The sequence below is a fragment of the Madurella fahalii genome (genome assembly GCF_045866475.1).
Source record: "Madurella fahalii IFM 68171 DNA, scaffold_4, whole genome shotgun sequence".
Classification (NCBI taxonomy): Eukaryota; Fungi; Ascomycota; class Sordariomycetes; order Sordariales; genus Madurella; species Madurella fahalii.
The window spans coordinates 1,376,297-1,403,107 of record NW_027263974.1 but is presented as its reverse complement, the minus strand read 5'-3'; the positions used below and the strand labels follow the sequence as shown (position 1 = coordinate 1,403,107).

Sequence of the window (26,811 nt, the reverse complement as noted above, 5' to 3'; positions counted from 1 at the left end):
ATAGAGGCTCAACTGGAAAATGTGCTTCGCAAAAGAGTGCGAGTTCCACGAAAATGACACCAGAAAGAAAGCCACAAACCTAGGAAGAAAAGAAAGGGGGCGCCATCTGCAGCCGCACCAGGCACGCACTGCGCCGTGGAATTATTGAAAAACAGGGGTGAGTGATACAGACCAAAAAAAGTACGGCGACGCCAACCCCCAAATGGACAGGCATGTCAAAACGGGAAACCCTTTGGACCCTCCCCATGCCATGCGGCCCCGCCTGTCAATCTTTATTGTCGGGATATTTAGGTGGGGAAACCCTCCTCTCGGAATTACCGGAACCTGGGACAGATATACATAGTATGTGTTGGCGGTTAATCGAGAGGTGTCGTGCGATCGAATGCAGCGTTGGGCCGATCACCCTCGGGAGTCCGACCTTAAAATGCTCGTGGAGAAAGTCGTCCACAAACCTATGGATATGTACAGTAGATAGTTTGTCTATCAAACGTCTCTTGTCGTAGATGCAAAATCTATGATACAGTATCTTACAACAGATTTCCCGTCCATCCACGCTCCCAACGCGTCAAGAAGCGGACCAACCCTTCACACTTACTCGACTGTAGCGTGGTTGCCCATTATGGCCTCTTCCTCTTCTGCAGCCTCGTCCAACGTCCTGGACACCAGCTGCGCATATGTCGGGTGAAACGGCCATTCGGTCCACGCCGTGATTATATCGACGAACTGCTCCTTGGTGAGACCCCTCGGTGTCGGCTCGTCCCACCCCCGCATCGGCGACCCGCCGCGATGCGGGTCCCGCAGGCTGGGGCAGTTGAGGTAGACGCCCTCGCCGGCACCCGGATAGATAAGGTCGAGCGCCTTGCTGATGGGATGGGTCGAGTTCGACATCAGGCTGCGCAGGATCAGGTCGAACATGTCGCCGGCGCGGGTCGAGCGGGGACCTATGTCGCGGAGGATCGGGGCGGCCGCCCCCGGTTGGATGTCAAGCAGCGCGCAGGGCACGTTAGGGAAGAACTCGGTCGGCTTGACAACTAGCGGCTCGGCGTAGCGGTTGTCCCAACTGAGGATGGGGGGATCAACTTGGACCGAGTGCAGGTTGTCACGCGCGAGGAGGTACTGCAGCCGGAGGTTTTTGTCGAGCGTGTTGACCTCGTATGCGAGATCATCCATCAACTTCTGCGCCTTGCCGGTAGAGTCGCCTTTCTTGACTAGGTCGATGGCTTTGGCGCGCATCTGGAGCAGCTTATGGATATAGTCGCCACGCTTCGTGTTCCAGTTGGCCCAGTATTGAAGCGTCTTGAGTCGCTTGTGCTCAGCCGAGTGTTCATCAAACAAGCCCGCTTCAAAATCCGACTCAAGCTTTTCCTTCTCACCCTGGTAGGACCGCGCGATACGGACCGCTTGCTTACCGGCAACCGCGCCTCGCTTCTTCCCTAATTCGAAGACCTGTTTCAAGGCCAGCGTCTCTCGCCCGGGTGGTGTGATGAATTTCTCTTTCCGCATCCGTCGAAGAACCTTTCTTGTTTGCTCCATATCAATGCTCATGTCGCGCTTGAACCAGCTCGACGGCTTGGTACCGGTTTCGTCGACATGGTCGGCGCCGGCAACCTCGCAGACCCACTCGGTGCTTAGCTCAGTCTCCACAACAGTCTTCCTCCGTCTCTGTAGGCTTCGCGGTAGTAAGCTTGCCTTTTCGTCGTCCGCCACCCATATAAGCATCCGCACCAAGCCATATCTCTGGAGGAGCGACCCTGGGCGGATCGACGAGATGAGCTGGAATAGCACGAGCTGCACCAGGCTACCGAAAGTTCGGAACTTCTTTTTCGGGTATAATGAGAGATTAATCGTAACCAGTAAGGTATCATTGCGTTCGGGTGTTTCTGATGTCGAGTATCTTCGCTCGACCTGGTGCGGTAGGTGTTCGGGGGTGAGGACACTTGAAAGCTCCTCCCACACGATGCCAGACTCCGGCAGCAGCTTTGTGCCGGGCCGCTTGAGTAGTGGCTCGAGGTAGGGCCTGTAGAACTCCTCTTCGGGCTCGAGGAGAAGGTGGGAGCGGGGCTCAAGGACGTCGTGGAGTTTCTGGCTCCAGGTTCCAACCCCCGGAAAAATGTCGATCAGGTCGCACCCTTTGTGCCGGTTTAGCGTGTGTCCAAAGTAATTGAGAATGTCGTCGCACAGCTCTTCCCCAACGACGTTGACGCGGTAGCGGTCCGTCTTGGCCTTTTTGCCTCCGCGAGACCAGGTCCAGACATTGCTATCGTACAGGGCCTGGGCCACCTTGTTTGTCGCGATCAGCTTGTCCGCTGAGAGACCGAGACCAGAGAAGCGTCTCAGCTGCTGTGCGGAGAAGCAGCCCTTCTCGGGCCTCGAAAATAGCGTGCGTGCATGGTAGCGAAGTAATAACATGGGAATGAGGCGTGCGCCGATCGGAGATGGCCGGCTTTTGAGCTGCATGCGCGAATCTACGCGGAGCCTGCGATGAAACCAAAAAGTTTTGATAACGGTCCGATAACGGATTCTGCCGCTACCGACCGCCCGGAGTCGGTTCCGGCAGGCAGAGAAGCCACGAAATAGGGGTTAGGGTTATAAAGTGGTCCATCTCAGCTGTTCATTATACAAAGACCGTTGACTTCACGATACTCAACCGCAACCGACTAGTTAAGTGCCAATAACACACTACCGCACATGTAGTATACAACGCAAAATATTTACGACCTTACACGGCCAGCCCGACACCAAACCCTTCCTCCAATCCCAGCCCCACCTGTAACTTCCTATCGCCCGCGCCTCTCGTGCCCCCAGTTCTCCTATTCCCAATTCTCCCCTTCACAGGTCCCCGCAACCGCTCTGCCATTTTCCCGCCCGCCGACACCGGTACAGGCAGCCTCAATGGCTCAGACAACCCAGGCCCCCGCCCCCCACCTCCCATCCCCCCTGCCCCTTGCGCCCGCGGCGGCGAACGCACATTGTAATCCCCCTCATACCCTCCGACCGGCGTGACAGGCTCTGGCCCCCCCGCCCGCCTCCCCGCTCCCTCCGCGCCGGCAGCTAACCGCTCCAACTTCCTGAGCACCCTCTCGAGCCGGAACCGCGCCCCAAACACGGGGCTCAACAGCGCAGCGACCTGCTTCGCCCCCGCCCCCGCCCCGCCCGCCGACGAGGGGGAGAAGGAGGAAAGCGATGAGGGCGACGAGGGCGACGAAGTGACACCGCCGGTACCGCCGGTGGTGGTGGTTGTGGTATGCCTCGCAATGATAACCTCCGCATCACGCGTCCCCAGCAGCGAGGTCCACCTCTTCCACAAGCGGAAGTTGTTCGCCGAGAAGGCCATCAGCACCTCGTGCTGCGGCAGGAAGTAGCGGAACGGGGTCGGGGAGAGGAGATGGAATAGGAGATTCTCGACGGCGTATTGGAGGAAGGGGTAGGACGACATGACGAGGTGGCGTTGGGAGGAGACCGTTGCCGGGGGGTGGTACCAGGTGTCGAGTTTTATCGAGTCGGGTGATTGCGGGGATCTGTCGGTTGCATGGTAGTGGTGGCGTCGTTTGGAGGGACCAAGACTCTCAAAGTCCCGCATGTTGAGGTATGTCAGGCAGGCGCGGAGGAGGGCGTAATGGGAGATGTCGATGAAGTCGGTTGGGGAGAGAGATGCGGAGATGGGGGGGTTGACTGAGGCGAGACAGGCAAAACCCCGGCCGGAGAGGAAGAAGGAGCGCACGGAGCTGTGGATGGGCTGCACGCGTTGGAGGCCGAGGGGCTCGTTGGTTACTGGCTGGCGGTTGTCATCATCGTTGTCGGATTTGAGCTCGAGGAGGCCGATGGAGCGGGCTCGTAGCCAGCGGTGGAACTGGTCGGGCGTGTCCGAGGTGATTTCCGAGTTTCGGAGCTGCCGGAGGTCGCGCATCGAAAACGGCTTGCCAATGTTAAGGGCCATGAACGGGCCGAGCTCCTGGTACGAAGCAAAGGGGTCGGGATCGGTGAGGCGGATGGCTGTAAACAGGTCGTTGAGGCGCATCGGCTGGGCGGCGAGGATCACCCACTGAAAAAGGATCAGGGATTCCGCCTTTTCCCGCTCGTTGAGCGTGGATAGCATCCACTCGTACAGGCCGTGAAGATCTCCGGGGACTTCTTCGAGCGTGTACTCGATCATCTCCTGCGTTGCGCCTTCTATGATAGCGGCGTTTAGGATGTTGACAACGATCTCGGCCCAGAGGAATACGCCCCCTGACTTTTGCCCGATACACATGACAATCCGGTTCCGCTCCTCCCACTCTGCCACCAAGTTCAGATTAACATAGCGCAGGATATCATCGGTGTTGCGAAGGTGCATTGGGATGCTTATTGTCTTATCATCGTCGATCTCCGGGTGGTAGGCGCTTGCGACGCAGATGCTAAACTCCGAGTTGCGTGCTAGCTGCGACAAACGGCCCAGCAGCTCCCGAACGTAAGCCTGACCTGCGTCATCTGCTATCTCGACAAAGATAAATGTCCTTCTGGCGGGTGTCTCGATTCTATGGTTGACGTAGTAGTCAGCGAAGAAAGAAACTACCTGCGCATCGTCAAAGGTCCGCGGGTCGCTCCGCGGGTAATTGTACAGCTTTAAAAGGGCCCTCCTGAGACGGGGGTCTAGTAGGAAGAGCTGGGAAAGAAGGCTTCGGTAAACGCTTGCCGGGCTGGCTTCCTGCTGCTGCCGAGAGATGCCCGGAAAGAAGACGCTTGTCGCATCGTAACCCCCTGCTGTGCTCCAGATAAACGAGGCGCCGGCTGGGCCCCATTGTCTTTCGAGCCTCCTCCGGAGCGATCTTAGCAGGATGGTTTTACCACAGCCCGACTCTCCCCTAATCCAGAGAATTCTGTATTTGCTCGGGCCGCTTCTATGGTGCCATGCTTGGAAATCATGTAGATCATACAGCCAAAGACATGTTCCGGGGTACGAGGTGGCCGGGTGTGTTTCCGAAAGGATAAGTTGTGGCTGGACGAGGGCGGACAAACATTCTGCAGCGTGTGAGTGTGTTTCTATTGCAGCATCATGGACACTAACCTGTTTCCTTGGTGCTTAGGACATGCCGCTGAATGCAACTCGTCAGCTCGTCCCATCCATACGTGACCAAACCCAACACTCACTGCATCCTCTTCGGCCGCAATGAATGCGGCCAGTGACTTGACCAGAGCACGGTATCCAAGATCCTCTGCTGAGGCGAACTTGCAGATATTATCGTGCAAAGCCCCAATTGTCTCTGCGTTTTCTCGAGGGTCGCCGATGAAGCTTGCTAGCCGCCGTATGGTCTTTTCACGTCAGCGGCCGCCGACAACGGCTCTCTGGCAAACTCACCGTTTCTGCCCTAAGTTCTGGGTGACTGTAACTCGGAATAACCGACTCCTGAAAAGTCTTGACGCGGAAGTTGTAGTCGTTCCACAGGCGTACAAACGTCTGCCGGCCCAGCTCGACTTCAATGCTGTCTGCACCGCAAAGCTCAGAGAGAACGGGGTCGTTGGGGTCGATGGGTAGTGTGACGCTCGCCATGCTCTTGATGGCGTCTCCAAGGTTGCAGTGTTCGGTCCCGCGGTGGGGGCTCCCCAGGAACACGACGGCGGACGTCGCTAGGAGAATCTCTTTAAGCGGCCCATCGCGTTCTGCTTCGGATTGCCGAAGGAGCTGCAAATGTCAGATCGGGGTTCATCAAGGCGGCGCGGCTCGGTTACCTCTTTGACCAGAACACCCCCCGTAGAGTGGGCAACAAAGATTATCGGCCGGGGTCTAGCGCCCAACACTGCGCGGGTGCTAGCAAGCTCAACTAGCAGCTCTTCAGCATGAGCAAAGATGTCTCCTTGGAGGCGCAGTGGCTTCTTGTCCACGACGAGCGTGTGGTATCCCCAGGTAAACACCCTGGCGTTTGGACACGATGCTGGGAGGAAGCTCAGCGGCCAGTATGCGTCGCTATCAGCTTCGGCTCCTTGACCGGCAAGCTCGGCCAAGCTGGTGGCTAGCTTGAGCCTCGAGGATGACTTGGCCGAGCCTTTCCTCAGTAGGCTCCTCGACCTGCCTAACGAGCCTTGCTCTTTGACAAGTAGCGGCTCCGAATTTGACCGTCGTAGGGTCGACACCGGCGGAGCTTTCTTGAGTTTTCTCCTTATAGACGAGGTGCGGACGGTGGAATTAGGGGTTGTTGGCGTCTGTGCTTGGCTCTGATACTTCCACGATCGGACCGGATGGCCGCCAATACCGTGCACGAGGACAACGCTAGCCGCGCTATGGTCAGTGGAACCGCGAGGAGCACAAACAATGTTTACTTACTCAACCGCTGGGTCGATCGGCCAGTCTGGCTCGTAGAGGAGCGTGAGACCGACCGATTTGATCGAATCCTCTTGCGCCCTCATTTTTCTGGACGAACATCATACGGGGCGGGTATTGTGACACCAAAGGATCGCGCTGCAGGTCAGGATACGGACAAGAATGGAATTATGTGTGGATTGGGAGCTATGGTTATGCGAAAGCGGCGGAGCTGGGAAGCATCCGATTTTGGGATCACGAGCCGCTGTACCAGGCTAGAGTCCTTAGTCTCGATCGCCATTGTTATTAGCCCCCCTGTGCCGCGAGCTATGACGGCAGACTGGTCCACCATCTGGGCCGTAAGAGTTGGTCGAAACACCGTCAGCTTCGAGCTTCTTGCCTCGTATTGTTTGGTTTGTTGCCAAGATTTGGCTGGAAACGGGCCGGCGAGGCCAACCAACGCTTCAACCGTGCCGTCCCTTCGCCTCTTTCGAGCCCTTGAAAAGCCGGCCAGTATAACCGAACCGGCTGTTTCGCCGCGCCGGGAGGAAGCACTTGCTCCGCCATTCGCCGCGTTGTGAGCGAGAGCGCATTGCTGTGGCAAACAATGCAACCGGCCGAACTGACGAGACCATGGGATGTCGTCCTAGGCCGAGGTCCGGGCCCTTGCACTTGCAACGGCGGATCCATGGATGCTTCAAGAGTCAAGTGCGGGGGAGGAGGCGCTACACGTGAAACGTGGAAAGGCGGACAAGAAAGCACATGGCCTGAGCAAAGCCCAAACACAAACCTGCGACTAGGACCTCAGAGAGCAATCCAATGGCTGTTGATTGCGGACGGGCGGGAAGGATGCTTATCAACAAGGCCATGGCAACGGGAGCCAACACCCATAGCACCCAACCGGAATTTGCCCTCGGCGCACAGACTAGCCGAGCAATACCGAGTATCAGTGAAGGTGTGGCGATTTATCTTGCTTGATTTGATCCAGGCTTGCAACATGCGTGTTGATCGAAGGATTGTTGTATGTTCAAAGGATGTCGATGTCATCTGAGGACTGGAAGCTGCTGGGGCCTGTGGGACATGCTGCACATGGCGTGATGACTAAGCACTTAAGATTTATGCTATACCGTGGCGTCGTCTGCTCCCCTGCAGCGGCGGGGCGATTCCCACCTTGTCAATCCCGCCGTCAGCCGAGAACACTCCGTACTAACTTTCCATTGCACCGCCGATGTAAAGTGCTCCGAGGATGGCATGGGCTCGTATCTTATGGGCTGTTTATCTGAGGGTTGAGGTAAACGATGCCGTTATGCACCCCCGGGGTTTTCCGCACGCAATCGCTAACTGTTTCAGGACCTCATCGTCGCCCAAGTAAAGTCCCTTGCGCGCTGCAACCCATCGTGCTGCTGACTTGCGCTCTCCGACAGATCCTCCGAAGCCCGGGCTTCCACCGCGGTGTTCGTCGGATACACCGAACTGTCGAAGATATACGCTATGGCCGCGACCCGAGCGAGCCCTTACGGCAGGGCGAGGCAACAGGTACGGGTTACGTGCGGATGCGCAGGTTCTAGCGAGCAGGAGCTGATTATGGTGGTTGCAGCCGATCCGCACCGAACTGAGGGCTTTTTGAAGCATTTCATAAATGAGCTCCGAAACCAAGCTCGCGGACGGCCCACCGATGTACCTCCAGCGCCGCCGAAAAAATAAAACCGCGATGCCAATGGTTGGACAAGCGAAGTTGGACCCCGTTATGCGAGATTCCACGCCTGGCATGGAACGTTGGTTTGCGCGGCCGTTCGCATAGGGGGTAGGGACGCCATTCTTCGCTCCTAGATGGCCACCTCCGGCCTCATCGGCCCCCGACGGGCATCTTCGGGCCCCTGGGCAGGATAACGAAACCTAGGGGCTTTGGGTTTGGATGAGTTGCCTTGGATCGACGCGTTCAGGTTACAAGGCAGAAGGACAGGGCAGAAGGTATGCCTCATGCCTACAGCGGGCCCAGGACTGCTGGCAGATTATGGCAAACTGTGTAATAACAGTGTCTAGGCTTCGGGATATGTATAAGAAGTGACAGCGGCTTACATATTGCACCGATAGCAGATGAACCGAATTGAATAACCAATACCCTCCTCTCAATATTTTTGCTCCAAATCCAAGAGACGTGGCGAGCAGGACAGAGACACCTTCCACCCTTCCCCCTCCATTCGGTGACAAGCTTTCATTACCTAAGCAAAGTAAACGCCAGGCAGGGGGTCAGCCTTGGCCTCAGCCTCATCCTTCATGTTCATGTTTCATCGGATTGTTTGCTCCAAGGCAGCAGGAATTGGGCACACTCATTCTCAACTCGCTCTTCAGTCTGTTCCTCCGCTCTAATTATCAATGGCCTGGCCCCACCCCCAATCTCCTGCCAGACCGTCCTCTCGATGCCGCCTGAAACCAACCCTTTCCCCACGCCCACATCAAGATGCCCGTTTTCCGCAGGGCAATCAATCCGAACCGCACCTTCTTACCCCGCCTGCGCCGCCCGCCCTTCCTTGAATCCACACCCCCCATCCTCCCCATCATCTGCCTCCTCATCATCTACCCTCTCCTAGTCGGCCTCGTCTTTTTCTCCTCCGGCCTAGCCCAAAACCAGCACATCGGCGCAGCAGTGGGCGTCATCCTCTCTAGCCTCGCCGTTATTGGCGCCACCGTGGGCATCCTTTTCTTATATGGCCTCTACCACGTCATAAGATGGGTCGCTGGAAACGTGGACACTTTTGTCCACCTCGTCTCGGGAGGCCGGTTGGTGATACGCACTCCTCGATTCAGGAATGCGGACTTGTTCTGGGCGAGCCAGCTCTGTGAGCGGTGCATGGAGGTTGTGAGGGGGTCGAGTTTGCTGAGGGGGACGTGGTGGTTGGTCACGAGGGCTAGCGAGAGGCATCGGTTGTATGGGGGGCTGGAGGACATGGAAGGGCAGATTGGGAATGGATGCAGTTTGTGCGAGGCACTAATGAGTCAGAGGATTGGCGATGAGGAGGAGACCGGGAGGGCTGTTATCGTTGGGGATGGCGCTAGGGGGTACGGAACTATGGTGGATCACGGGCCGGGGAATGTGGAAGCCGACGGTGTGAAGCTGAGGGTGCAGTTTGTAAAAGGGTCGGTGTGGCCCAAGGGGCCGGCAAATTTGGCCATGTTTTTGGAGGCCCGGGGAATGACGAGATTTAAAGGATTGCTTGTTTCCGAGGGTGAGTTTCATTGGATAAGGTAGTGGATGCTGGCAACTCAATGACCGTTTTCTCTAGGACCTCTGGTAGCGGAACGAGACCCCCACGGGCATACCGGCTCCGGCGCAACATTCAACACCATCGCCAGCTGGATTAAGGACTGCGAACACCACTCGGCCTGCTGTCTCCCCGCTTCGCCGCCCCTCTTCCTCCCGACACGCCTGGTTTTCGTCGGCACCCTTTCCTCCCCGTCCCTGCGTCTCGTTAACACTCACTCCGACCTCAGTCCCCTTACTCGCTCTACAACACCGCGCTACATCGCCCTTAGCCACTGCTGGGGCGGCAACATCCCGGACGCTCTCACAGCCCGCACATTGCCGCTCATGCGGGAGTCCATCGCCGAACCTACGCTCCCCCGCAACTTCCGCGACGCAATCCACGCCACCCGCCGCCTCGGCGTCCAATACCTCTGGATCGACTCCCTCTGCATCCTCCAGGACTCCGCCGTCGACTGGGCCACGGAATCACCGACCATGGGGCAGGTCTACGCGCACGCGCACTGCGTCATCGCAGCGACCGCGTCCGCCGACGCTCAGGGGGGCTGTTTCCGGGAGCGGTCGCCGACGTGGAGGGAGCGGACCATCATGGCGTCGGCGGCTCGGCGCTGCTTCGTCTCGAGCCCGCCGCTGATACGCGACCTGTTCTACTGGCGGGTCGAGCTGGCGCCCCTGACCGGGCGCGCTTGGGCGTTTCAGGAGCGGCTGCTGGCCCGGAGGGTCGTCCACTTCTGCGAGGGCGTGGTGCTCTTCGAGTGCAACACCCTGCAGGCGTCCGAGCTGCACGTGCACGGCGCGAGGTACGCGACCGAGCCGTATGTGGTCAGGGACGGGAAGCTGGTCCGGTGGCTTGACGGCGCGGTGCTGGGTCCGCTGCGGAACAGGATGTCGGGACGCGGCGCTGGTGGTGTGGATGCCGAGCGCGCGGCCGAGCGCGCGGCCGTGCGCGGGATCAGGGGCGCGCTGGATGTGCTGCAGTCGCTTGGGCCCGTGTCGAGGCAGTCGTTTGGAGAAAAGATTGAGTTTTACAAGCGGTGGTATGAGATGGTGTCGGCTTATAGCCAGGGCCAGCTGACGAGGCAGTCGGACAGGCTCGTCGCGCTGGCGGGCGTGGCTGAGTTGGTGCAGAAGCGGGCGCAGGTACCGTATCTGGCGGGATTATGGGCGTCGGGGATCATGGAATTGGGGTTGCTGTGGGTAGTGAAAGGCCCAAGAGAGAAGCAGTTTCCCTGTTGTGCTCCGTCATGGTCGTGGGCGTCAGCCAACGGGCGGATTGGGCTGCTTCCCAGGGGCTCGTTGGGCTCTCGGAGCGTAAGCGTAAGGAGTGTCATCCTTGAAGCTACAATAGATGAGGCCGAGGCGCTCTATCAGGGAAGATCCGTCTCAGAGGCGAGGAGCCCAGTCGATGAAGGGAGATTTGTTGTTACTGGGCCGGCTGCAATCGGACGTCTCTCTAGTGATCGCGCTACCCTCGCAGTGGCGGGATCGGACGGCGATGATAGCATTTCCCTCCGATTCTTTCCTGATTGGGAGCTCGGACAGCAAAGCGAAGTTGGATCTTGGGAACTTATAGTGTTGCATTTGGTAACCGTGTATCGCTCGGAAAGTGAAGTGCACAGTTATGGTCTGGTCTTGCGAAAGAAGGAGGGCGACGGCCAGGACGTGTTTGAGCGGGTTGGGGCCTGGACTGCCTCGGACGAGTTCCCCCACAACAGGGCAATACACAGTCAGATCTGGACTAGGCGGAGGGTTGTGCTTATGTGAAAAGCATGGGAAAAACCAAAGCTTCGCTTAGCTTCATCCATAACTGGAGGACCGATACTACGTCCCTGGGTCTAATATTACTGCGGACGTCTTGGTTCCTGGTCCCATTTTGTGCTGCTGTCCGAGATTTCCCTCTCTTGGCTGTGTCTGGAGAACGTCGTACAAAAGTTTTCTCTTCCTAACAGCAGTTAGGTATTAGTGGTGTCACTCTGAGGCTGTGCGGACTACATTCAAGCGCATGCCATTATTGAGGGGGCTGCCAGACTATTGAAATGTCTGCACCAAGGGACGTTAAATCGGGATCGAGACTTGGCAACCAACGTCTGCCGCTCAGCTCAGGTCCCTCTCATCCCGACCCCTCTTTCAGCCTCGCCCAAAGTGGTCCGATCAATCAGCTTTTTCTGCCTTACTCCTAGAGCTCTCGGCCCTGTCCTAGCTTCGGCAACGGCAGGATGCTGCGGCGCTCGGGAAACCTGGCGAATTGGAACAGCTTTAGCCTGCGGTTGCCAGGTTGTTTATCCTTGAGGGCTCTGGGTCCTCCGAACTGTGGTCGTACTTCGTCAAATTCTACGCCATTCAGCTAGAGGCGGCTTGCAACACCAAATAGTGACTTTTAGAGACGAACATGGGTCGGTCCGATGATAGTGTCCCTCCCGTTGCATCGATTTATCGGTTATTTGTCGAATTTTGGCATGCCACATGACGAACTTGGGGTTCTATCGGTCACAGATGTATCTTTCTCGGGGCCGATTGAGGCAACGATAAGTGAGCGGTGTAAGTATAAAGTATTTAAGGTAGTGTGTCGGCTCCTGGTCATTGAAACTTTGGTCTTGCCAACCTTATCTTTCGACCAGATCGAAAACCATCGCGTAGTGTTGACGATGAAGTCTCTGTCAATCGTCTTAATTTCGTATACCCTTCTGGGAATCGGTACTGTTTCCGCAACCGATGACCCTCTCAAGTGCCATGCGGACAACTGTGCTCGTGCTGTGACAGGCACCCATCAAGGCCCTGTGTTTACATCGCAAGCAAAGTCAGACTGCTCTAGCTATGTGGTGACGACTTCTTATGGAACCACTGTGTAAGAAAGCCTACCGATCATGGGTGTTCAAAAGATCTAAACTATTCTAGCACCATCACGGCGGAGGAAGTTCCTACTGAGAGCCCCAAGACTGTGCCATCCTACGCGTCTGCTTGCGAAGGTAGCTCGCGTTACATCAGCGCTTGTTCCTGCTACGGTATCTCAAGCCATGTCGTCACGGCCGCGGACGAGGTATGTACGTGTGCCTCCGAGCATTTACAACCAGTCTGACCAAGTAATTAGACCAGAACTGTTACCGTCACTTCCGACACAGCCACTCCTTCTACTACCTACACTGGCCTGGGCTACCAGCCCACCCTTCCAGCGTCATACGCCAACTGCGACTTTGATCCTGTCAACGGTGGTGAATTTGGGCTTCTCACTCCCAACGGCTTATCAATCGTCAACCAAGACGGAAAAGCAGTAGAGGCCACGGACCCTGATGCTGTGATCCCCCAGTTTGTTTACTCGCACCCCCCAGCTGCACCAGATGGTGTCTATGACATCGTCATCCCCGGAGCAAGCCCCTTGTACTTAGCCGTCTTCAAATCGGGTGAGGTTAGATTCGTGGGTACCAGGTAAGCGCATCCAAGCTCTCAGTTTTCCTTCACTATATCCTAATTCGCGCAGCTCCAACGGCCAAACTTATATCTCAGAGCCGTCAGGCGGCGAGTACATGACATCAATCTGGTCCGTCCGATGCAATGGCCTTACCACGGCGGGCATCATTGGCAATGTCGAGTTCCAGTTCACTGTCCGAGACAACGGCGACATCACTGTCGCAACTGCATTTCCAACCCGCAAGCTACGCAAGGTCCGCGACATCCCTGTGCCTGAGGGCTTCTTTGTCACTCCTAAAAAGGTTGTCACACCGCCCGGGTCTAAGTGCCCCTCGCCCGTACAGCATGCCACAACCAGGGATCCGCCTGTGCCCTTGACCTCGAATGGCTGCGGTCCAGCTGACTGGAGGGGTTATTTTGTGCCCAATCTCGAGTTTGAAGAGGCCTGCAATTTCCACGATGTCTGCTGGTGTAAGAACCTACTCCAACCCACGTGTCCATTATTCCTACGCTGTTACATGTTTGACTCGTTCACTCACCCTGCTCCCAGCAATTTGCTCCGAAACCATGGCGAGCTGTAACACCGAGTTTCTCAATCGAATGCTAGCTATTTGCGCACGCGAACATGATGCCGGCTCACGCATCCTTGCCGCCTGCAACAATATCGCCCGCTTCTACCGTACGTGTACTGCCAGGTTGTTCACAGCCTCCACTTTGCATGACTGCCTCTGGGGGCAACTTACAGAGGAGAAGGTTTCCCTAATAAAGGAATTGAGGGGCTAACATCTCCCTTAGATTCTAAAGTGTCGGGCCCCGCCGGAGCCGAAGTCTACACGGGCGCGGTGCAACGATACTGTGAGTGCGTCTGCGACGACACCAACTTAACGGCGTGTGGTGATCAGTGTGTCGACACCAAGACGGACCCTGATAATTGCGGCGCGTGCAACTTCCAGGTAACCCAGAAATGCCCCCATTACTCCCCCTAGCATTCTCACTATCTCACCACCGAATCCCCATTTCTATTTTAATAAATAGACTAACACAACCAGTGCCCCTCCCGCGGCTGCACCAACGGCGCCTGCTCGTTCAACTCGTGCACCGGACAAACGTGCTCCACATTCGGGCCGTGTGGGCCGGGGGGATCGTGCGTGTGCGCGCCGGTGACAGGCGGGGAAGGGTTCTGCGTCGACGGCACCACGCCTTGCTCTGGGCTTGCGGACTGCGCTACGAGTGCCAGCTGCCCGCTTGGGAGTGTCTGCGCGGTGGGGACGTGCTGTGGGAGGAATGTGTGTATCACGACGGACCAGTGCGGCGGGTTCAACAGTAATAGTCCGAGGTGGATTTTTAGTGGAAAGAGGGACTGGGTTGGGCCGACTGTTGGGCATGAGGCGGTATATGTGGATGAAGAGAATTAAGTGGCTGTGGGAGATAAGGTGGTGGAGATGTGGGAAGGGGAGCTGGGATAACTCTAATCTGTCCTTCTGTTACATATCAACCCACTCATATTCCACATCATAAGTGGTCACACAACACCCTTGCGCTGCTCATACCGAAGATTCCCTATATGTATCTCGAAAGAAGCGAGACTCGCTAATCCCGAAGTTATAACATAAGTTACAATCGTTTTGGTGTCTGGCACGCTCCCTATAGCCGTCATCAGTTGCCGTAAATCCGGCCTTGACAATGAACCTGCCAAAACCAAGTCATCCCCCCCCCCTTTCCCTCCTCCATACCGGAGTGTCGTCAGGGCTCGCTATCGCGGCAAGCCTTGGTGAACTCGCTCAGCAGCGCCTAATCCGTCGCATCAGCACCAACCAATCTTCCCGACCCATCACCGGCAGGCGTGTAAGTTACTGACATCAAAATCATACTCCATCAAAATCCCCTCCACTTCATCCAGCTCAACCCCAACCTGCGGCATCTTCATCTCATACACCGCCCTCGCCATAGCCAACGGATCTGTCTTATACCGTTCCGGCACAATCTTCAAAACCCCCCTCACCATCGCCGGATCCAGCCTCTTCCTCTCCACGCACCTCCCCGTCGCCGTCTTCAGCAGCAGCTCTTCACAGCACACATCACAGCGCCCGCACCCGTCCTCGGACAGCACGGCATCCATGGCGCGACCACCACCAACCAGCCTGTCCAGGCCGGCGTGGAAACACCGCCCCTCGGCGATGCCGTTGACAAACACCGCGAGCAGCTCCGTGTACGCCCTGTGCATGCGCCGCTTGCGGTGGGCGAGGCGGGCGTGGATGGCGTCGGCGACTGACCGGATGCGGGCTGCGAGGCCCGCGCCGCCTCCCAGCGGGAACTGGTGGCGCCAGCGCGGGAGCTGGAAGCTCCTGGTTTCCTCCCGGCCCCAGTTCTCGTCGACGGCGACGTCGAGCGGCGGTTCGGTGCCCGAGGCTGCGCAGACGGCGTCGATCTTGCGGAGCAGCTCCGGGGCCCAGTCGTGGTTGATGGAGCGGGTTCTGCCCTGCCCCGGTTGCTGGGCGGTGGAGGCGAAGGCACGGGCGTGGTGGTAGCGGGCTCGTTTGAGGGCTTCCGCGAGGTCGAGGGTGAGATGCATGGTTCGTGTCGGCTTTGAGGGGCCGGGGTCGGTGTCCGGATTGGGGACGTCGCCATCGCTGTCGCTGTCGCTGCTGTGGTCGCTGGCCTCGTCGGAACTGTTGTCGTGGCTGGTGGCTTGGGGTTTAGGTATGGGTCTGGGTTTAGCCTTGGATTTGCCCTTGCCTTTGCTCTTCTTACCTTTACCCTTACCCTTGTGCTTGCATTTGCCCTTGTGCCTGTGCTTGACTTTAGTTTTTGCGGCGCTGCTGACGTCGCGATTGTTCTTGCTGGTTTCATGGGCATTGTCATCTCCATCCTCACAACTGCTGTTGCCATTGTCTTCGTTGCCCATTGTCGTACGCTGAGCACAAGCCGAAAGAGCCTGACCCTCCGGCGTGACAGCGCCATCATACGCGCAAGGGAAAGCGTCGCCTATGTTGTTTCCGTCAGAAGTAAGGCTGAAGATGGTGAGAGCGGGCACAGAATTCAGGGCCTTCAAAACGGAATGTTCGTGCTCGAGGAGGTGAAAGATCAAGGCGAGCGTTTTCGGATGGATGTTGAAGTCCCTAGAAAGCTCCGTGGTGTTGTAATGAACGATACGGTAGTCGGCGCCTAGGAGGGCTGTCTGTATGGCGGCCAGATTCCGCCCGCCCTCCATGATATGCGTGATGAGACTGTAGAGGCTGTCCAACGAGGGTACGACGGCGCGGCAGAAATAGTCGCGGAGGTAATAAGCTGACGGGGTGAGGAATACAAGGCAGCGGGGGTTGCCACCGACTCTGGCAGCGCGGTTGATTTGGTGAACATAATCCTCAACGGACAGCGGAAGGTCCCAGTGGACGATGTTGTAGACGTCTTCCCGTTCTGGCGCAAAGTCGCTCGTGACGGTGGCGCATACCTGGTTTGAGAGAATAAGGATGGGAGGTATGTGAGCCGGGACCAAAAGACTGGCACTTACAAAATTGATCAAGCAGGCCGCAAATCCATCGTGTATTTTCTGCCTCAATGCCAATGAGTGGTATTCGTGGTACGCCGGACACAGCTTGTCTTGGTCGCCGTGTGTTGAAAGACGTTGAGCCAACACCTCCGCCTGCGACGGAAGGGCGGTGTAGATGATGGTCGGAAACGGGTTCTCTTTGAGGAATGTGAGCAAGTGGCACCACCTGACACTATCGATGATGTCGTCCTCGGAAAGCAGAATCCTCAGTTCACGTCTCGCGTCTTGACCACGACAAAGATGGACAGTCCTCGCGAGTATGCCGACACTGTGAGTATTAGCACTGTCAGAAACAGACAATCGGAGTGGGTTATAGCCTGTGTTTACCTCGGTCGGTACGGAGATCTGATGAAAATGCAGTCGGGGTCAATGGCCCCGAACTTGCCGCTCAGCTCTTGAACGACATCTGGCGTGCCCGTAGCCGTCACGAGCGTGACGTTCTTGGCATTGTTGCGGCGAGAGAGTCGGTGGACGGCTGGTAGTTTGTCAGATGATGGGTGAGCGGGTAAGGAGGGGAACAGGGGAGCATGGGAGCAGGGGAGCGGGTTTGGATACTTACCGTTAAAATAGTCTGGCTGGAAGGAAACGCTCGACTGTTAGGGCCAGCGACGTTCAGTTAGCTTTGAATCATCGAGCCCGGAAACGAATCCGACAAAGCCACGACATTCCTCAGCCAGACGGTGCGCCTCCTCAAGCACCAATTGGCGGATTCCTCCTGGGACCTTGGCCAAAGCATCGCGGAAACGGGTGCTTTTGAGCATCTCGGCCGTGCAATAGATAAGCGAGACGCAGCCATTGATCATCAATCTGTAAGTTTCCAGCTGCTCCCGATATTCAGTTGCTGCATCCACACTCCGGGCTGGAATGCTGCGCCGTTGCAGTTCGAACACCTCGTCTCTGATATTTGTTGTAAAAGGCGACACGACGAGAGTGATACCAGAGTCTTCGTCGCTCTGAACGCCCGCCTCTTTACCAAATTCCCCAAAGGCGATGGCGGGAATCTGCTTAAAATATCAAATCAGTGGCAGAAATCTAAGACACGCATGTATGCCCAGAGGGCATAACTCACCTGGTAACATAACGACTTTCCGCTGCCGCCAGGCCAGGCAAGCAGGACGTCCCTGCCCTTGAGGACCTTCAAGATGATCTCTCGTTGTCCTTCCCACAGTTTATCGACGTGAAACACCTCAGAGATAATGAACTCCGCGAGGCCCTTCAACGTGACGCGCTATAAGCTTGATTAGCCGCCGCTTCTTAGCGAATGTCATGGGAACAGAATATTATACCGGGCTGGCGTCACTGTCGCCGCCCTGCTCAGTAGCCTCAACCCCGGGTGCGATCTGCATTTTCTTCATAGAGAATACTATACCGGCAACGCCGATACCGACGTTGCCAGCGCGGTCGTCCCCGTCTTCAACGTTCATCTTGGCCTCCATCATGTCAACATACCGCTTCTGCGAGTGTTTTCTTGAAACCTACCGGCGAAAAGCAAAAATGGGAGTGGACAGCGAAAGAGGGGACTGCGAGGTGGAATTGGGAGCAGGAAGAGGGAAGGAAAGGAAAGAAGAAGTGAAGGAAGTGCAAAAGACAATGCTGCCGGTACGAGGGGTGCAGAACGGCGGCGGACCGACTTTTCTCTCGCCCTATTGGCCGCATCACGCGGTTCCGCAAAAGGGTCGACGATGCGATGCGGAATTTTCACTTGGTGGAAGGTTCCGGAGCCGGAGTAAGGGGCCGGCGGCGGATCAAAGCACTGCCTGGCAAGGGATGGTGTGTGCTGGTGCCTTAGCTGCCGGGTGCTGATGATGCGAACCTTTGTGTTGCGCAATGTACTGGTTCAGGTTGAATACAGCGTAAAACTTCCCACTCCAGGCGACAATGACAGGGTCCCATACTTGTTAGTTCTCACATCGCCCGCGTCGATAAACACAGGGGAAGTACCCGCCTCGTGGTTCTTGAGCCAGACGCACACGATTACTATTCCTGTCTGAAGTGAACTCCGTCGATTTATGACTTCCGTCTAGACTATGCTCCGGGTTAAATTCCCGTCTGAAGGAGGTCCGTAGGAGGATAACTCCCGTCCGAAGTCTTGAGCGTCAATACCGTGAAAGCGTTGTAATATCTAAGGATCTGTGGCCCGTCGCGGACTAAGACTTAGTCAATTTACCTTTAAAAAGCGCGATATGCGGTTAGAAGCGTACGGAAAAGAACTCAAAGAGGGCGATATGCTACAATATCCACACGATTTGCCACCGACCCGACTATAACACAATAGGGACATGCATAACTGGAAGAAATGCAGGGGTTTAAGTGTAATTATGCGTACGTATCATCGGGTGAATGGGATATGTCACAGCACTGAACTGTGAGCGGACATAACTCGTAAGATAATGTATTTCTTGCACATGTTATGACCTTTGAAGCCAAAGTTCCATTTCGGCTGCGTTTGGCCTTTGCCGATTGTCATGTTTATCCATGGTTGAAATATTTCTAAACGGAATTACATCTACTTAGTAATTAATGGTATCCTAACAGCTTCGTCCGTGGCGACTAGTAACTTGGATATTAAAAACTAAACTGATTGTCCTGAATTGCACTCTCAGTACAGTGGTAATTGCAATACAGAGATTTCCAAGGATTGCATACCCGAGATCCCAATGTGGTGAACGTAGGCTGAAGTTCAACTTTGCCATATTAGAAAACATGATACCTTGCATTGATATTTGCAACGACTAAGGTAAAGTGAGCGCACCCTTTCAGTCTTATAACTGATGATCTTCCTTGCATATATGGTTTTCTTGAGCTAAAACATGCTTTCAACGCTGTGAAACCCTGACAGATCGAATCGAAACATATAGTTATGAAAGTTCTCCCAAACCAAGAATATGAACTAAGTACTCTCTCCGATCACACTTGCAAGCATGCCTACTCACTACCGCTTATTTAGGCCGCCCCTATGTTAAACCAGCCAAGCAAACTCGTTGCGCAGCGTCATCTCTTTGTCTATTCTTGTTAACGTACAATGATTTCTTCCCTGCTTCGGAAGCCAACTGGGCGCAAGTTCCATGATGGTGATTTGCTTGGTAGTCGGTGCACCGCCACCCGAAATGGTATATCGTTGACGAGTGTTGTTCCAGGGTCTATGTTATGACTCTATGAATCGCCTGCGGAGAGCCAGTGGTAGTGTCTCGGATAATTCAAGCGCAGCTCGGAAAGTCCAGCAGCTGCGTATCAATGATGAGGTCCAGAGCTTAAAAAGCGAAGGAGATGTTTGTCACACCGACCTTAGCAAGCAACTTAAACCTCCAGGCTTTGCTGCGGGTTTAGTTTCGTAAGAATGACGACCTGCTGGTTCAGGTTCCCAGTTCATTCCCCCTCGTCCTCCCCTCCTGCTCAGGAACACAAAACTTGTGTGTCCTACCCCACTCCGACCATGCTCCGAGCCTCGGCATATCCCTGATGGTGCATGAAGCTAAGAGCTTCGATACTACGCTGTGCCGCGTTCATCATTATTACAAGGGATCGAGAGAGACTCGGACAGCTGGTGAGCTTTGGTTGGTTGACACGCTGCGCCAGCTATCACTTGGCCAGCGATCTCCAGAAGATAATTATCCCCGGCAACACAACGTACGGTCCTGATACCACCTAGTCGCCCCCGGGGGACCGTCAATGCAGGGAAGTATCCCACACTCGTCAGTTGTAGCATTTACCAATGGCTAACCGTGGAAGAACCCTGCGTTTGGCCACAGACGGGTTTTCCCGCGCACTTTTCCCGCACGCCTGTTTCCACCGTAGTAGCTAGACTCAATGCGGAGAAGAGCATCCCGCGAGTCGTATTAATACCGATCCAGTAACATGCGGTTTTTCCACACCTTTAAGCAAGTCTGTGACCTAGGTGGCTCCTTGGGCCGTAGCATTGCTATGTGTAGGGGTATAGTACCAAGATCGACGCGGGATTGGGAAATGGAAGGAGGAGGAGAGCAATATAAATGACTACCTTAGGTACAAACCCTCCGCTCCCTGAAGCACAGCCGGGGTGCTCTCCTCGTCTTCACGTCAAGTGTACCTACTTAAACGCCACCGTGAACAAATTGAACAATGACCCTCTTCTTCAGCGCAGCCATCGGGACGCTCATCCTCTGGGTCTTGTTCACCCGCATCCGCAACTGGTACGCCCTCCGGCACATTCCCGGCCCTCGAGCCGCGGGATGGAGCAAACTCTGGCTCGCGCGGCGGCAATTCGGCGGCAAGCTCCTCCAACACCTGCGAGACGTCTCCAAGAAATACGGTAAGTGATCAACCAAACCCGCCCAGCGTAGCATCTGTCACTCACCCGCACCGAACCGTCAGGCCCTGTGGCGCGCATCGGCCCCCGCTGGGTGGTCGTGTCATCAGCATCTGAGATGCGCCGCATCTGGTCCATCCGTTCCGGCTACGAGCGCTCACCGTGGTACAAGGGTTTCCGCTTCGACCCCAGCAGCGACAGCATCGTCACCATACCCGACAACAAGGAGCACATGCGCATCCGCACGCACCTGTTAGCGGCATACCAGGGGCGGGGCATCACCAACCAGGAGCAGGTTGTCGACGAGCAGATCACCAAGCTCATCGAATTCATCACGCGCAGGTACCTCAGCACGCGCGGGGCGGCGGCGCAGGGGGGCGGGCTGCGGCCGTTCGACATGGGGCGCAAGTTCATGTACTACACGCAGGACGCCATCTCGGCCATCGAGTTTGGCGCGCCGTTTGGCTACCTCGACGCCGACGACGACTTCTACGGCGCCATCGACGCGCTGCAGGGCATGCTGAGGCCGTGCGCCATGATGGGCCTGCTGCCGCCCCTGCTGTGGCTCGTGACCTCGCCGCTGTGCAAGCCGTTCATGCCCAAGAAGACGGACAAGGGCGGGATCGGCCGGCTGCTGGGGGTGATTGACGAGCGGGTGAGGGTCAGGTACGGGGAGAAGAGGGTGAGGAACATGGACGTGCTGCAGATACTCGTCGAGTCCGGGTTGTCGAGAGAGGAGGTCGACTCCGAGGCGCTGGTCCACTTGCTGGGCGGGACCGACACGACAGCGTCGGCGTTGAGGACTGCCGTGTTCTTCCTCACCACTTGCCCTGCGGCGTATCGACGGCTGCAGGATGAGATTGATAGTGTTGCGGGGAGCGTGACGCGGCCGGTGATTGCGGACGCCGAGTGCGCAAAACTGAAGTTCTTGCACGCTTGCATCAAGGAATCGATGCGGGTGTGGCCGCCGCTCTCTGGGCTGCAGGCCAAGATATCGCCCACGGACGATGTCATTTGCGGAGTGAAAGTGCCAGCGGGGACGCACATTGCGCTAGGACTGTTTGAGGTCTTGAGAGACAAGGACGTGTTTGGCGAGAGCGCTGACGTGTTTGACCCGTGGCGGTGGCTGGACGCCGAGCCTGAGAAACTGAAGGAAATGGAGGCGACGGCAGGACTGGTCTTTGCCACAGGAACGCGGTGGGAGTGCTTGGGTAAAAGGATCGCCTACTTGCAGTTGGGAAAGGTGCTGTTTGAGGTGAGTCTGATGGTGCCTGCAGATCCTTCTTGAGCTCTCTGCCAGTGTGCTGACCGCAGCCGCAAAGCTCTTTCTCCGCTTCGACTTTGCCATGACAGACCCGGTCAAGCCCTTCGACTGGAAGCATATGGGCTTTACTCTGCATGAGAACATGAATGTTACCATAACGAAGCGGGAGTCGAGGGAAATCCTGTGAGGGGTTTGGCAACGAACGGAGGAGAGAGCAATCATCCATTCCTAATGTACACGGCTGGTCGTGATCCATTCCAATCAATGCTTGAGCATCTCCTCGTACACAGGTAGCTCCCAGTCCCGCACCTTGTCTTTCATGATGTATTTAGCAAAGACATCCAGCCTGAAAAATGACGCCCAGCCCAGAAGATGGTGCATGATGGAGATCCCCAACGCCGACCCTGGCATCCAGATGTTGGCTGACTCCTGGTCGACGCCTTTCTGGACCCGATCCACGAATGGACGGAAGGTCCTTTCATACGCGTCAAGAGCGGCCGCCACCCCCTTTTTCGTCGATTCATCACGTCCTTGGCAATGTCTTGCAATCTCACCAGCCAACACATACGCGCCGACGATGGCGCTCGTGGTTCCCATCCCTGTATTAGCCGACGGAGCCCACGCCGCGTCGCCCACAAGGGTGACCAGTTTGCTCTCCGTCGACCACTTATCCAGTTTCACCACTCCCAGCTGTTCCAGATAAAAATCCGAATTCTTATCCGCCAGCAACGTGTCGAGGATCTCATCAACAAGAGGGTATCCCGTGTCCCTCATCAGCTCGGCCACCGCCTCTTTCTGTTTCTGCACGCCGTCCCCGCGTAGCGCGTGGACGCTGCGCATTCTCTCAGACTGCGTTCTCCCGCCCAAATAAACTTGAATCCTCTCCGCGGTATGACGCCGCGTCATCATACCCCTCCTCCCGGGCGCCACGAACAGCGTTGCCAAGTACTCCTCTCCGTCCTGAACCGGGCGCGGCACCGTGAAATATGCCACATACAGCCCGCCCAGCGAATTGAATGCCCCATCGCCCACGCCATCCGCATTCGGCGGCAACTTGAACATCATCCTCCTCATCCTTGACCACTGCCCGTCCGCCCCTACCATCAAATCGAACTCCCCTCCACTCCCATCCTCAAAGTGAACTTTCACCTTCCCTTTCGCCTCCTCAAACGCAGTCACGCTCTGCCCAAACACGAACTCCGCCCCCTGCTTCCGCGCAGCTTCATAGAGCAACTGCGCCAGATCCCCGCGCATGATCTCCCAGTCAGTCGTGAATCCCTGGCTTCCGGGGCCGTTATTTCCGCTGACGGGGAAGTAAGCCCGCCGCCGACCGGACGCGTCGACGAACTGCAGGCCCGTCTCGTGGCACCGCTTGGCCTGGTAGGCGGCCTCGAGCCCCATGAGGCGAAGCACTTGGACGCCGTGCGAGCGCAGGTCGATCTGCAGGCCGGTAGCGCGGAGGGAGGGGTGGCGCTCGATGACGGTTACGTGGTGGCCTTGTTTGGCGAGCCAGAAGGCGAGGGAGGAGCCGGCTATGCCGGCGCCGGTAATAAGAGCGCGGAGGGGGGCCATCTGGGTTATGGGCCTAGGAACGAGGGTGGTGAAGTACACGGATGGTACTAGCAGACCTGAGAAAAGAAACGAGGGGGAGCTTTGGGGCGAAGGACTTTAATAGAATCGTCATACCTCGGTCTTTCCCACTGATGGTGGTGGTGATGCCGTGCTGTTATCTCCGGACTAACAGGCTTCGCGGTTTTTCTCGGCCGAGAGCCGGGGTTGCCAAACGAATTCACCGAACCAACCCTGACAGAATATCCGTGATTGCGTACCCGCACAAATGACGCGGACGCAGGCGGAGAGATTGCCTATCTATATCATTTGCATTTGGTCTCTTGTGATTTCCGGACGACTGGGTTCTTAAGGGGGACTGCAAGGAGCGTTGGGCGGAGTGAGAGCCGATCCTGATGGTTCTGTCTCCTCCGTTTAGAATGGCAAAGGCAATAGGAGTACTGCAACGGTGACGGCCGTAAGAGACCCCTAGTATTGTGGTATTGAAGGATAAAGCTTAGTGTCTTATGCGGGAATAGGAGAGTACCCCGGTTAGTGCTTCACAGCACCAGACCACACTGGGTTCTCGATGCACTTCCCATCATAATGATCAATACATCCCCCCGTCAGGTGAGAAGAAGTCTAGTTCAAATCCCAACTCACCGGTATATACCCCTTGATTCACGGCCTCGCTTCCCGCCGCCCATCCATTTCCATCCACATCAATATCGTACGCTGCCCCGGAACCCGGCAGATTATTTTCGCCCAATGTTGCAGACTCAACCTTCTGTTCCAGCAACTTGACACAAACCAGCAAAGTATCTCTCGCCGCTAGTGCAATCGCCCTCTCCATCTCTCCTTGTTCAACCCCCATCTCAATAGCCTCTGCCTGCGCAAGCACCATCCCTAGAAACATGTAGGCCTTGATGTTCGTCTCGCCCCCTTTCACCCTTTCCTCCGACAGGTCCATCATCTGCCTCATCACATGCTTCAGCTCGTTTCTCTGCCTGGCATGAATCCTCAATGTACCCTCTCTCCGCTGTATCGCCGACTGCGCCAGCAGTTCCATGCTGATGGCGGTGATGGCCAATCTAAACCCCTCCTTGAACAGCCCGCCGCCAATGAGCAACAATTTTTTGAATCCGCCGGACTCGCTCGCAGCCTCTGGCTCCGGCTCAGGAGAGATTATAGCGAGTGCAGTCTCCATTGTCACCTTCAACGAGTAATGATACAACGGATTGGTGGTGCGCGCCTGGATTGCAAAGGGGCAGTGAAGCGGTATCAAGAACCGCCGGACGAGGTAGTCGAGCATGTTTTTGTGAAAGGGGGTCACCAGCCCGGAGTGCCGGAGGGCAAACGCGCTGGCGGTGCTGCACGCGTCTGTAATCTCGCTGCTTAGACTCAGGACCTCGCTGTAGGGTATCTCCGAGTTGAGCCGATTCAACAAGCTAAGAATGCGCAGTCTGACCGCGAACGAGTCCATTAACAATAGTTGTAACGAGGTGCTCGTGCACGCGGTCCGTGGATCTGCCACTAAATCGACCATGCTCATCCCCTCGTGAAGCTCGTCATCGTTGACGTTGGACGGCGGCAGCGTATCAAACTCATCCAGTGAAATGCGCGGCGGCATGGCTGTGTCAAGAGATGACTGCAGAACCAGCTCCAGTATGGTAGCCCACAGCCGTCTGCGCATTTCCGCTTGCAGCGCAGACATAGGAGGCAAGTGTGTTGGGTCGCGATGGAAGCCCATCTGCATCGCGTGGTGCACCAGCAAACCCATGCTCGTCCACACCAGATCCCCTCCGATGGAGAAGATCTGCCGCGCAAGCATCAACAGACAGTGGATCTGCAGCCCCCCAATGCTCAGCCTGTCTTTCTCCAGGGGTCCCGATAACCACATCTGCGCCGCGTAAATCCACTGCTCAACTAGGCCCCTTTCCAGCCCAGCCGTATCACCATCCCGGGATATACTCGACCCAATCGCAACAACAAGCAGCACCTTCAACCTCAACTCCATCGCAACATCCGCAGACGGGTCCCACAGCCGGACGTACTCCGCCCAAAAGGTCGGGCCGTGGAGGATCCGATGGGTCGACTCAAACGAGCCGAAATACAGCGCCACCACCTCGTCAGCCGTCTCCCGCGACGGCATTGGCGGCAGCACATCCCGCCATGCCACGCCGAGCGGGTTAAGCCCTCTACCAGGCCGCCCAACCTTCAGCAGCCTAGCCATCATCTTGCACCTCAGCAGGAGCGCGCCCATCTGCGCCACCAGCGGCCTCGTCTCGGGGTCCCGAAACGCGCCGGTGTCGGCCATGCCCACGGCTTCCATGTAGCAGTTCCCGACCGCCTCGAACTAGGTGGATAGGGAGGCAGGCAGGCAGGCGTCAGCACGAGATACCGCTGGCCGTGGCTAAGGTACAAAAAAGGCGATTCGCATAGAGGAGGAGAGGGGGGGGGGGGGAGGGGGGACGTACCTCAGCGGCATGACCAAGCACATGGTTCCACCGCAGCGTGCGGGTCTTGTTGAGCGCGATGTGGTCCGCGTCCTGGATGCCTGGCTGCCGGGCTGTGCCGTCGGCAGGCGGGATGCTCGTGCCATCCGAATCGTGTGCCGATGCTCGGATGGACGAGGCGGAAGAGCGCGCCTCGAGCTTTTCGAGGCGGTGGAGGATGTCTCGGAGGTCAGGTTCGTTCGTGCGGCTGCTGTGGCTGTCCGGGGCGTATCCTGGGCCGGCTCCGGGGTTTGGCCTACTGGTGCCGGCGGCGATTGCTGAGTGGGCGGGGGTGGCGGTGGGCGGGTCCGATGGGCCGGGTGTGTCGGAAGTCGAGTGAGGCCGGGATGCTGGCAGAGGGAGCTGCTGCTGCGAGACAGGCTCGCTGTTGTAAGTGGTGTAGGTGCAGGTTGTACTGGTGGAAACGCAGTGCGCGCAGGGGTTGTTCCTGTCGCACTTGATTTTGCGCCGGCGGCAGTCCACGCACGACAGAGCCGGCCGCCTGCGGCGGCGGGGTTCTGATGGTCGCCCTTCTTCCATTCTGCGTCTTATGAGTCGATAAAGGACGAAACGAAACTCAGCCGGAGAAAGAAGAGTGCGAGGTGATCATTAGTAGAGTTCCCATTGAGGGCATTAGGTTGATAAGGTACATAGGTCTGTTTTGTACTGATCGCGTATTAAGCCCCACCGCTGAGTAGCACTGTAGTGTACTGAGCAGTAATTACACC

General features: G+C 56.7%; 8 protein-coding genes across 8 annotated transcripts; 4 read left to right on the top strand and 4 right to left on the bottom strand.

Annotated features, from left to right (window-relative positions):
* Nucleotides 1-591: 591 nt before the first annotated feature.
* On the bottom strand, nt 592-6,381 carry MFIFM68171_07408 (uncharacterized protein; the record flags this gene model as incomplete). The annotated part of the gene is made up of 7 exons (XM_071062828.1): nt 592-2,476; nt 3,057-4,998; nt 5,045-5,072; nt 5,128-5,289; nt 5,336-5,659; nt 5,707-6,244; nt 6,299-6,381. 7 exons carry the CDS (start codon nt 6,379-6,381, stop codon nt 592-594), a joined length of 4,962 nt encoding a protein of 1,653 aa, XP_070918929.1.
* Nucleotides 6,382-7,520: 1,139 nt separating this feature from the next.
* On the top strand, nt 7,521-7,978 carry MFIFM68171_07407 (uncharacterized protein; the record flags this gene model as incomplete). Its single annotated transcript, XM_071062827.1, has 4 exons — nt 7,521-7,565; nt 7,625-7,642; nt 7,699-7,810; nt 7,872-7,978. The coding sequence occupies 4 exons, from the start codon at nt 7,521-7,523 to the stop codon at nt 7,976-7,978; spliced, it is 282 nt and encodes a 93-aa protein (XP_070918928.1).
* Nucleotides 7,979-8,735: 757 nt separating this feature from the next.
* On the top strand, nt 8,736-11,300 carry MFIFM68171_07406 (uncharacterized protein; the record flags this gene model as incomplete). The annotated part of the gene is made up of 2 exons (XM_071062826.1): nt 8,736-9,501; nt 9,559-11,300. 2 exons carry the CDS (start codon nt 8,736-8,738, stop codon nt 11,298-11,300), a joined length of 2,508 nt encoding a protein of 835 aa, XP_070918927.1.
* Nucleotides 11,301-12,550: 1,250 nt separating this feature from the next.
* On the top strand, nt 12,551-14,356 carry MFIFM68171_07405 (uncharacterized protein; the record flags this gene model as incomplete). The annotated part of the gene is made up of 6 exons (XM_071062825.1): nt 12,551-12,573; nt 12,630-12,959; nt 13,012-13,412; nt 13,492-13,620; nt 13,737-13,894; nt 13,991-14,356. 6 exons carry the CDS (start codon nt 12,551-12,553, stop codon nt 14,354-14,356), a joined length of 1,407 nt encoding a protein of 468 aa, XP_070918926.1.
* Nucleotides 14,357-14,684: 328 nt separating this feature from the next.
* MFIFM68171_07404 (uncharacterized protein) lies at nt 14,685-17,927 on the bottom strand (the record flags this gene model as incomplete). Its single annotated transcript, XM_071062824.1, has 9 exons — nt 14,685-14,732; nt 14,800-15,629; nt 15,705-16,392; nt 16,453-16,759; nt 16,819-16,966; nt 17,051-17,084; nt 17,145-17,492; nt 17,561-17,719; nt 17,778-17,927. The coding sequence occupies 9 exons, from the start codon at nt 17,925-17,927 to the stop codon at nt 14,685-14,687; spliced, it is 2,712 nt and encodes a 903-aa protein (XP_070918925.1).
* A 2,662-nt stretch (nt 17,928-20,589) lies between these two features.
* MFIFM68171_07403 (uncharacterized protein) lies at nt 20,590-22,227 on the top strand (the record flags this gene model as incomplete). Its single annotated transcript, XM_071062823.1, has 3 exons — nt 20,590-20,779; nt 20,842-22,031; nt 22,099-22,227. 3 exons carry the CDS (start codon nt 20,590-20,592, stop codon nt 22,225-22,227), a joined length of 1,509 nt encoding a protein of 502 aa, XP_070918924.1.
* A 74-nt stretch (nt 22,228-22,301) lies between these two features.
* On the bottom strand, nt 22,302-23,612 carry MFIFM68171_07402 (uncharacterized protein; the record flags this gene model as incomplete). The annotated part of the gene is made up of 1 exon (XM_071062822.1): nt 22,302-23,612. The coding sequence occupies one exon, from the start codon at nt 23,610-23,612 to the stop codon at nt 22,302-22,304; it is 1,311 nt and encodes a 436-aa protein (XP_070918923.1).
* Nucleotides 23,613-24,198: 586 nt separating this feature from the next.
* MFIFM68171_07401 (uncharacterized protein) lies at nt 24,199-26,623 on the bottom strand (the record flags this gene model as incomplete). The annotated part of the gene is made up of 2 exons (XM_071062821.1): nt 24,199-25,944; nt 26,066-26,623. The coding sequence occupies 2 exons, from the start codon at nt 26,621-26,623 to the stop codon at nt 24,199-24,201; spliced, it is 2,304 nt and encodes a 767-aa protein (XP_070918922.1).
* Nucleotides 26,624-26,811: the final 188 nt, after the last annotated feature.